Source organism: Phycodurus eques, chromosome 14 (genome assembly GCF_024500275.1).
Source record: "Phycodurus eques isolate BA_2022a chromosome 14, UOR_Pequ_1.1, whole genome shotgun sequence".
Taxonomy (NCBI): domain Eukaryota; kingdom Metazoa; phylum Chordata; class Actinopteri; order Syngnathiformes; family Syngnathidae; genus Phycodurus; species Phycodurus eques.
The window spans coordinates 8930821-8942347 of NC_084538.1; the positions used below are offsets into that span (position 1 = coordinate 8930821).

The 11527-nt window shown below is 39.2% G+C and overlaps 1 protein-coding gene across 1 annotated transcript; it reads right to left on the reverse strand.

The window, feature by feature from the left end:
- Window positions 1-849: 849 nt before the first annotated feature.
- On the reverse strand, window positions 850-7974 carry zmpste24 (zinc metallopeptidase, STE24 homolog). Its single transcript, XM_061696282.1, has 9 exons — window positions 7588-7974; window positions 7135-7281; window positions 6841-7044; window positions 5996-6148; window positions 4614-4755; window positions 4370-4545; window positions 3138-3242; window positions 2904-3047; window positions 850-2025 (listed from the first exon to the last, which is right to left on the reverse strand). Exons 1-9 carry the CDS (start codon window positions 7693-7695, stop codon window positions 1801-1803), a joined length of 1404 nt encoding a protein of 467 aa, XP_061552266.1. The 5' UTR covers window positions 7696-7974; the 3' UTR covers window positions 850-1800.
- Window positions 7975-11527: the final 3553 nt, after the last annotated feature.

Genomic DNA, 11527 nt, shown 5'->3' on the forward strand with positions numbered 1-11527 from the left:
TTGGCAAAACTTATGGGCAAGGGTCACATTTGATAAACATTTTTTTTTTAAACGGACAGCCGGGCTAGGTATTTCGTGGAAGAGACAAAGAAAAAAAAATAGTTGAAACTACTGTATAAAATATGTTTATTTTAACGTAAACTCAATAATTAATTCTCAGATTTATTAAATAATGTAATTATAAGTAATGAAGCATTTAATACAAAAGATGCACTTATATAAAAAATATATTTTACTAGTTTTAATGTTATGATTTAGAATCAAATAGATGGAAAAAATGGTGAGTTTACAAATTTGCAACACATAAATTAACCAGTTCATATATAAAAATGTTAAATATATGTAAAACTGTCAACTTGATATTTTTGATTATTTAAAATAAATTGGTATAAATAAGAAATAATTTGGTGGCAATGAAATTGGGTGAGACAATTCAAGAAAGTTTGAGGAAATACCAAAATCTGGTGAGACAATGAATAAATACATTTTTACTAACCAATTTTAGGGGCTCAATTAGTGCAACAAATATTAGGACATTTTTGCATAAATTAAGCAGTTTCCTTAAAATGAGTTGGTAAAAATATATTTCAATTCAATTCAATTTCAGTGCAATCATTTGTAAAGTAACTGCTCAGTGAGCTGAACTAAACAACAAAGTGGGTCATACTTTCCCCACCTCTGTACTATACCATTAACTTAATTGTTTCATTTCAATTGAATTATTTGTTACTTTTACTTTAATCACTTAAAAAAAAATGTAATCCAACTGGGATTTTTTTTTAAATTGTAAACTTGTCACAATCCTCAGAATAGTGTAATTTGTTTTTAATTCATTAAATAAAAACCACACAAGGCTTGGAATCATTTTATTCAGCAAAAGAGTAATGTTTTTGACACTTGTCTGAACAAGCAACCAGACAGACCGCCCCCTCCCCCACCTCACCTCTAATAAAGTCCCTTATAGACACACAGCCTACAACTCTGGGCCGGTTGCATACCAAATATCAAATCAAGAGAACAAACATCTATAAACTTGAAAATCCAAAGTTCATTCTTTCCTCTTTCTATAATAGATTTCAATACACTTGTCATTAGTCACATATGTAACAGGTACATTGGACCCCAGTCAGCAAACAGGTGCCCATTCCCTCCCGCAAAGAAAATTGAAAATCACAAGTCAAATTCACCTGCAAATGAAAATGTCAGCACTGCTGTGTCTCTAACAGGGTCAAGTATCATAACAAAGACAATTAAGAGGCACAATTTGATAACATAGAGCACGGCCTAAACTGGGAACTGGAGTATTCAGTGTTACTAATATTTCTGATGAAACAGTGACAACGGAAGCAAGGACATGAATATTATGGACTGTGGGTCTATGTCACACGTCATTCGCCACATCTGACTTTTATGTTAACTTACTGTCAAACTGCACTTTATCCGCTTTGGAATGGCATGGGTTTGTTTACATAATAGTACACACAGTGCACAAATTCATTTCTTCTTAGCCAATCTGCCAAACATGGTTTTTACATTGACAAACACTTCAATTTAAAACATTGCCCACATGTATTCTTAGTACGTTCGTTCTTGAGGCCTCTGTGCCCTTCAGTTATTTAGGCTGCCTTGTGCTGATGTTTTACTGTTTAAAACAAACACAAAACTGAATTCTTAAATGAATTTACTAAAAGAAGATAAAATAAGATGAGGGGGAGGCTAAGGGAGTCGTCACAGGGCCAGGAGGGGTCACCGGAGGCCCTTGGGAGGAGGCAGCGCTCGCCGCTCCCCCTTACGGCCCCGTCAGTCCTGCTTGACGTTGCCCAGCGCTCTGAGGCGCTCCAGCAAGGGCGGGTGGGAGTAGTGCCACATGGAGTAGAGCCAGTCGGCCACAGGGAAACCCAGGTTGTCCTTGTTCAGCTTGATGAGGGACGAGTAGAGCTCAGAGGCTTTGCCCATGTTCCGCGCGAAAGCGTCAGCCTGGAACTCGAACCTGCGGCTCAGGACCGTCAGGCAGAAGGACAGAAGCTGCAACGACGAAACAAACGAGTAAATTACAGTGTTCCCCTACGATTTCATCGCTCAGACACCTACTATAATGCAAAGTTTTAAGCAATTGTTTTTTATGGGTTTTTACAATAAACAGGCAAGTCCAAATTTAGAGTTGTGCGCCTTTAGTGTAGTACCACATTGTGGCGCAAAATGCCGGGCAGCATTGAGGTCAACTGGAAGAGATGGAGCAAAATTTTGACCAAGAATAAGAGGTGGAGAAGGTCCCCAACTAAGATCCAGTAATAGTCGTCGTTCCCACAGGCCAGAGAGAACAAAAGCCTGAGTATTGTTATATGCTGTTTGTATGTGTTGCTGTTCCTTGTTAAAGTTGCCAGGTAGGTGAAACTTTGTAATTACCGTAAAGTATATGCTAATTTACATAACAAACAAGTAAATGACAGTGTTCATCCAAGGCGTTTAACGTGATATGTTAGCATTAAGATAGCTGACTTTTTTGTGGTTTGGTTGAAAATATTGGTGTTTAAATTTTTAATTCTCAGTTGTTGGTGTGTGTCAGTTTTACAGTAAACGTCTACTGGGAGTGACAAATAACAGCTTAAAGCAAGAACACTTTGCCTCTTATTTGGAGAACTGTCTGAGCGTAAGAGTGAGCTCAGGTGCTAAAGAATAATTTTAATAAATTTAAATTTAAGAGTGTTTTAAGTTTAAATGAGTTTAAAGCGTGTGTGAGAGGTAGAAGTTATTAAAAACTATGGTCTTTATGATGAATTTTCACCTATTGCAGGTGGGTCTGGAACGTATCCCCACGATAAACATTGGTTTACTGCAGTGCGTTTTTGTGTGTGTGTGGGGGGGACTACGAGATTAAATGATGAAGATGTCCTCATGGTCACCTCATTATAAGGAGAAAAGATGAACTGGAAGATAATCATCAAGCCAATTAGGGTCGGCTGGCTGTCATTGAAGCCAAATGCGACAAACAATTCCTTCCGTCCAATGAGAGCAGCAAACAGGGAGAAACACAGGAAGGAATTCATCTGTAGGAGGAAGAGACAGCTGTTGTTAACACCTCATTTAATATACCTCAGTCAAAAATAAACGAAATGAAAAATAAGTGAAATAATTACCTGACTGATGACAATGTTTTTGACGGTGTGACCGAGCTTCCAGTGACCCAGCTCGTGACCCAAAACGGCAAGGATCTCTTGGTTGTTGCATCCTTGTTTCTTGTGCTGTAAAAGCATCAAACACAGTTAGTATGTCTGCTGGAAATATTGCTCAATAACACAAAATCTCATTTATCTGAGCAGTTTTGAATGTCTAGAGACGGCTGTGTGAGGGGGCTTTGACACATTTCTGATCCGAATTAGTTGATTTCTATATTACAGAAATGTATATACGTAGATATTATATAGCTATTTTTGACAATCTAGCACTATATTAATACTATTAAATATTAGTATAAATATTACTGTATGACTACACACCAACCACATACAGGCCAAATCGAAGTTTCAGGAAGGGTCTTATCTGTTTACTACTTGTAGTTACATCATCATCATCATATAGTTTTTCGGGTCAAACTTGAGTGGATTTGCTTTCTCACAACCTTACCAGGAACACTGCTGATTTGGTTCTCAATCAAGAGACTGCAAGGTTTTCTGCCTTGGTGGAAATTCTAGTTTGGTTAGAACAGTCTAAAACAGGAGTGGGGAACCTATTTTCCATTCTCCAAATTAAAAAAACTTGAAAGAAACTGAACCCCCACAATGTTGACCCCAAAATGATAGTATACAGGTTGTTCCCAAAACAATGGACATAATTTTGTGGTCTTCTGAAACTTCAGGCTCAAATGACCTTAAATTTAAACGATGTGTGTGAAAATGTTAGTTTGGTTAATTTTTTTTTTTTTCCAAGAGTGAAGAATGACAATGAAAAACACTGTTATAATATGCTGTCAAACAAGTGTGTGTAGCGAGCATTTTTGAGGAAATATTATGAAAATTCACCAACTAGAAAGCAGATTTGGACATGGCACTAAAAATTAAAAGAGCAAGGCAAAAAAAGGAGAACTGCTGTTGTGTCACAGGCAGTGCGTAATAAAAAAACCTTTAATAAAATCGGCCATCAGAATGCCTTTGATAAAAAAAATCATTTTATATTTTGAACAAGGAGCCTATTTAATTTCATTTGCCCAAATACATTTATATTATTTCAAATTACATGCAGTTTTTTGGAACACCCTGCAATATCCTCTGATATGAAAAGGCTTCTCCGCAAATTGTCTAAAGGGTGCTAAGGTGAAAGCACAGTAAGTTTCCATTTCAAACTGTCCGAACAAAATTTATGGCATCATAACCTTTGGCTTGGCTTTGGATTCGCTGTAAACCCCGTCATTTTCCGGTTGCTCGGGCTTTGCCTCGTCCCCCTTGTTGAGGGGGGAATAGTCCTCCAGTAGGGTGTCAAAGAGCACGATGCGTTTGTTCTTGAAGAAGCCATAGAAGTACGCGTTGCTGTGCGAAGACCGTTTGGAACCTGGAAACACGGGCAGCTTTCGTAATACCAAACACACAAACACAACAGTTTCGTTGTTATTCACATACCTTCAACCACGTAAACCTTAGTGAGAGGGAAGCTTATACTATTGGCCATGGCCTCAATCTCAGTCTTCAGCTCTCCTTCTGGCAAAGGAGTGAACTTGTCAAACAGGGGAGCGATATAATCAGCGTAAATGGTAACTAGGACCTGAGAACAGAGAGACAACAGCAAGGGTATGTTTAGAAGACAACAAAGGATCCCCAATAGCATAGACATCAACTAATAAATCAGGTTTACAAACAAATTTTGAGGATAAATGTTCCTTGGGCTTACAAGCTCACTTGTGCTTTATCTCACACAGCGTACACATCAATTGCTTCGCGCGTCACTTTGTTTTTGGGGTTTTTTATTACTGTAAAGTATTGTGATAGTAAAGGTCCTGTGCCATCAAAAAATATTTTTTTTTTTTACTTTTATGTTCTTTTATCGGATTTGCAAGACTATTTGGGTTGAAAATTTCAAAAATGCCTTTTGTCAAGCTATTCTGTATTTTTCACCTAGCAGTTGAAACAGCCGGCTTCCTCATTAACAACAGCCGGCTTCCTGAGCTCTCGCTGGTTAAGTAAGCCCTCCTCAGTCCCTGTTGCCAGAGCGACAAGAGACGGACGGCTACGGGAGAGCTACATCGCACTCTCAAGGCCATGCCATTTAACAGCACAACACACCAATGTACTCCAGTGTGTCACTTTTTTAAAAAAGTATTTCCAATATCTTTTATAATATTTGTATATTTAGATTTGAAAATGAAGTACTATTTTTTTTTCTTTGTGAAAAACAAAAAAAAAATGAAATTTCTATTCATATCAATGGGGAAAGTTGATTCGAGATAAGAGTGGTTAGAGCTACGAGCGTGGTCGCGGAGAGAATTTATTCATTCATTCATAAATGAATTAAAGGCACCACTGTAATATACTCCCCACTTTGCACTAATTGTAAACTATAGCATAGTTGTTGGTTGTGGTAAATAATAGATATCAATTTTTTTTTTTTACCACATACAACATTGCAATCGTCAGATTTGTTTTTCTTGTTTGGATTAGATTTAAATTTAAAGAATTCCTCCTCAATGCTGCTCTTGAATTTGTTTGAACTTTGTTGGTCGCTTCGGGTATACGTGAATACTGCTAGTAACCATCCTGTCTAATCTGTCTGCCCATCTAAACGCAGTAAGTGTAGTAAACTACACTTTGCTGTTAAAGTGTTATAAGCACAAATGCAGACAAATATTTACAGTAATTATGACTATACAGATGTGTTAGCATATGTAAACAACATGCTCTGATTTACGCCGCCTTTGTAAAAATGGAATTCAATCGTAAAAAGAGGACCCGCCTCCATTTATAGAGGAAGCCCCAATGGGGTCGTGTGCTAAAAGTCCACTGCTCACCAGAGAAACTGCCAGGGTGAACAGCCAGGCATAGATGAAGAAGTAGTCGCCCCCAATCTTTATGATGTAGAGGAGCAGCGAGGTTACAGGCAGCAGGATACACTGAGTCACGGCGAACTTCTTCACGGCGTCTTTGACAAAGAACCCCAGCGTCTAATGAGCAAGATTAAACCATTAATACTGTCAGGCGGTTATTAAGTCGTACTATTCGGAATTTGACCAAATATTTGAGGAAAATTATACCTCTAAAGACATACAAAACTTCAGAATGTGTGATCCATCACCCGAGATGCAAGCATACTTCAAGTAATTACTTTTTTTTTTTAAACTACACATATCAAAAGAAAGAGCAGCCTCCACAAAGGATGTTAAACGAATAAAAAATTGGGATAAGAAGAATTACACTGGAAATGGAGCATATTTGAAGCAGTAAATCTCCAGAATCTCCATACCTGCTCTCATTTGTCATCTAAAGACTCTTTTAGACTACCTGTGAAGCTGTCATCTTTCTGCTTACTGCTATTAGCAACACCAACACCAAATGGGGGTGAAGAAGTCAACCCAGCAAAGTTGGACCTACAGGTGCGTGGTAAATACAACTTATTTCCACAAGGAGTGGTGTATGTGACTGCATTAATGTCAGTCTGTGTGGGAAAAATGATCCCTCCAAAGCTGAGAGGGAGAGATTTTACTTCCCTTTTTTTTGCAATCAAATTGGTCAAATTGTTATAACAAACAACCATGATTAGATTGTGCTCAACCTCAGATGTTACATATTACACCCAAACAGGGACAATAAAAACAAAAGAAGTGTTTTCCATCCGCTTTTGAAGGAGGAAGAGTACCTGCTTATTGAAGCCGTGCTTCTCCTCAATGACAAACGTGTTGTACAAACTCCAGGGAAGGCCGGTTAAAGCAGTGAACAGGGTGGCGAGAGTCAGAAACACAAGGGACTGCATGATCTCATACTCCGGGCCAAATCCAAAGTGTTTCGTCCCTGCGCCGGCGATGCCCCACAGAAAAGGAATCCCGCCCAGGAGGAGGATCAACTTTGACAGTAACAGTGCAGACACAAATTACTCCCCAAGTAACACTCCATAAATAAAACTAATAATGACCATCACTCATTAGTATCTTACCGTTCCTTCTGTCTCTGAATACAGACCAGACCAAAAGCCGAAGTTGCTTTTATCGAGCTGATAAAGTCGAGACTTCTCAAATGTTTCGGAATCTATTATCTTTCCGAGCTCTTGTGGCACATGTGTCGTCGACCTGTAAACCCTTCGCTGCAGGGATGACAAAGAGGCTCAAATAGTAAAAATATCAAATGCTCATGATACACCCGTTGAAAAACACTTTTGACTTAACCTGTAATTACATATCAACACCATTTGCATTTTTTGCAGGTTTACATTACATTTATTTAATCCCTCCACAATGATACTGCTGCTCTATCTATCCATCTTTCAATATATGACAATTAATTTTTTAGTAGAATGCATATCGCCAATTTGCTTACTATTTCGTACACTTTGGTACTTAAAAGAGCGAACGTGAAGTTTTCTTCTTTGTGAATAAAGAGCAGTATTTACCTGTCTATGTGCAAGGTAGGCCTCCCATAGATACACCGTCCACGAAAAGACCAAAACAGAATAAAATATCTGCTTTTCAACGGGGAGCTCACTTATACTGTCCAGCATATTTGCTAAATTTTTGTTGTTGTTGTTGGGACTATGAAAATTAGTGAAGCGGTCGACTAGCTAAACAGGCTAACAGCACCGCTATTGCTTCCTCAGCCTGGCTCGCTGATAACACGCAAACTTTACGCACAAGACGGGGTACTAGTCCAGGCAAAGGAAAGCTTTTAGATACGTTAAAGCGACCCAAAAGCGACAACAACGTGAACTGGGAGCTGTTGTTTTTAAGCCTCCATTGTAAATAATGACACTTCATTCATGAGAGCACCGTCAGTTCAACGGTATAACGTCCGTAAAGAAACAGCTCCCGTGAAAATGGTTCCGCATCTGCTTTACCGAGCCTGCCTAAACACATGACATGGCCTAAACAGTTGTTTCTCACCCATTTCCCTCAGATCCCGTTGCCAACGACTATAACAGTCAATATCCGTGTCAGCTAACTCCAACGAGTGGGTTAACGCCATGGATGTATGAAAAGTGCTATATAAATAAATTGTGTTTTGATATAACTTGATATATTGACATTGATATAAAAAATACAGATTCACCTTCCCAATATGAAGGCATTATAGTAATAGTAACTTTGGAACATTCATCTACCGAATAACACAATGACAATGATAGACAACTAATATAGGTCTTTATTGGACACATGTAACAGTGAAACACATGACAGCCATGAAAGAAGCTTTGGCAACACTTCCCTTGAAGAGAAATATGCTGGTTTAGCCGACCGATGGAGCACTTTTTAAGTGTGTCAAATGCTTCGAAGCAGTGAATCATGTTAGGCCAATTGTCCCAAAGTTAGTCATTGCTTCAAAAAGCCTCTGTTCCTCAACATCACTACACAGATCTAATATCTGTTGCATGAAAACTAAATGTATTTGCAAGAGTCTGTTCTATCATTTCATAACATTGGTCAAGGCTAAACTGCCTCCAGTCAGTAGCTATGTGGATGTTGGATTTATTTATTTATTTTTGTCCAATCAGATGTCAGTCTCTGTGATGCCACACCACTCTAATCTGCCCAGGAGCATAAGAATCAGTTGAGAGGCAGTGGCACACTTTGTTAAACCAATCAGATTTTTTTATTGCAATGGATAACAGTTTACAGTACAATTAGGATAGATTTAAACATTTTACTCATATAGAGGCATAGTAGTAAAACAATCAATACAAAAAGAACAGTCATTCAAGAAAAGATTAACAAATACAGAAAGGATTGGACAATTGACACCTGGCAGGTGAGCTGGAGCCTATTCCACCTGACTTTGGGTGAAAGGCAGGGTACACCGGAACTGGTCGCCAGGCAATTGCAGGGCACAACATAAAGACAAACAACCATTAACTCACATTTACACCAAGGGACAATTTGGAGTCTTCAGTTAACTTACCATGCATGTTTTTGGAACGTGGGAAGAAACTGGAGTACCCGGAAAAAACCCACACAAGCACAGAGGAACATGCAAACTCCACACAGGAAGGCCAGAGCTCAAATTTGAACCTATGACCTCTAAACTGTGAGGCAGATGTGTTCATCAGTCCAGCACTATGCCGGAAAAATAACTAAATGAATACATTAAAAAAATCAAGATTCTAAAAATATTATTTCATACAGTATCACGATCAATCATATTTCAAATACACTAGGTTGCCCCAAAACCGTAGAAAAGAAAGTGTGGACACTGAACTCACCACACTACTCTCCATTGATTAAATCCACATCACATAGTTGAAGGGGGCGGCACGGTGGAGGACTGATTAGCACATCCGCCTCACAGTTCTGAGGACCGGAGTTCAAATCCCAGCCTCGCCTGTGTGGAGTTTGCATGTTCTCCCCGTGCCTGCGTGGGTTTTCTCCGGGTACTCTGGTTTCCTCCCACATCCCAAAAACATGGATGGTAAGTTGATTGAAGACTCTAATTGTTTATATGTGCCCTGCGATTGGGGTGTACTCCGCCTCTCGTCCCAAGTTAGCTGGGATAGGCTCCAGCACGCACAAGATGAATGAATGAATGATAGTTGAAGGGCGCCATGTTGTCTCTTTATATCGACGGCATTGCCTTACATTTGCCTCACAGTTTTTGGTCTTTTTAAGTGGCTTTTTGACAACTTTGGGCAAATCTTTGCAAAATGGCTTGTTGTATGGTTGTAGACTGTTTTATTCATCCCTTTCCGAAAACCCCCAAAAGACTACTGTGGGAGGTAAACCCTATATTAATCAATTATTAACTAAATAAACTATAGTATTAGTCAAGAGATTAATCATTTGTCTTTTGCTTGCCATTTAGTATGTGGCACAGTTGTGATGTTACTGTGTTTTTTTGTACGGCATTGATGGTTGCCCCTCCATGTGCGGTCCCTTCTCAAGGTTTCTTTTTTCCCCAAATGGGGTTTTCAGTTTTTCTTTGAGCGATTGGGTGTTCAGATTAGGTTGTGTCGTCAATCATTGCAACTGTGTGCCTGTGAAGCCCTTTTGAGACTCTTTTGTGATTAGGAGCTGTATAGAAAAACTTGACTTCCTATAATTGTGAAGTGAGAGTAGTAGTACTGAGGTGGGTCAAGTCAGTTAAGTCCCCACCGAAGGGTTAGGTACCAAATGTTCGTTCCGTTCGTATGGCGGCAATGTAATCCAAATTTGTCTGAAAATTTAAACGTGCTGTTGTCTATCACTAACGTACACTACCGGCTAAGCGGTTTTAGGATTGATGCTCAGGCAGCTGGAATGCCCCCTACAGCCGATCGCCAACTGAGGGTGGGGTCGTTGGATGCCCCCCTCCGGGGGATGTCCACCCCCCTTTGTACGCTACTTCCTAGAAGTCTACACTGTTTTGCTATTACAATGGAGTTCTGGTCCTACAGCGGCAGCTTGTGCATAATTATCGGAACCCTAACGTAGTACTAAAGTCACACAGTCAATATTTCCATGAACACTTGTAGGCCATGAATCTAAAACAATCAAATGGAAAAATAGTAAATACGGAGGTAACCGAGCATGCCTTCTTTTGCCTACTTCTTTGTGAATCATTCGAAAGTTTGAAACCTCATATGCTGGTACACTGCTGACCTCTCTCTAGATCTGGGGTCACCAACTTTCTTGAAACTGAGAACTAGTTCCGTCAAAATTATTGGACCTGCAACGTCAATTCCTTTGTTTTTGTTGTATAATGAAAACATTTAGGTTTCAGATCAAAATATGAATATGAAACAAAAGTTCAGAATTCCAGCTTTTATTTCATGTTATGTACATCTAGATGTGTTAAACAACTCATGACAGAGCACCTTTTGTTTGAAGCCACCCACTTTTCAGGTGAGCGAAAGTATTGGATCAGACATGATTAAATTAACTTAAAGTGAATAACATTTAATATTTGGTGGTGTAACCCTTACTTGCAATAACGGCATCAAACCTGCAATCCATTGACTTCACCAGACTGTTGCATTCTTCATTTGAAATGCTTTTCCAGGCCTTTACTGCAGCCTCTTTCAGTTCTTGTTTGTTTCTGGGGGTTTCTCCCTTCACTCTCCTCTTCAGAAGGTAAAATACATGCTCTATTGGGTTAATGTTCAGTGATTGACTTGGCCAGTCTAAGACCTTTGACTTTTCCCCCCTGATGAAGTCCTTTGTTGTGTCGGCACTGTGTTTTGAGTCATTGTCTTGTTGAATGATGAACCTTTTCCGGTTAGTTTGGATGCATTTTTCTGTAAATTGACAGACAACATGGTTTTGTATACTTCAGAATTCATTCTGCTGCTATCTTGAGCTACATCATCAATAAAGACTAGGGAGCCTGTTCCACAAATAGCCATGCAAGCCATGACATTACCTCCACCA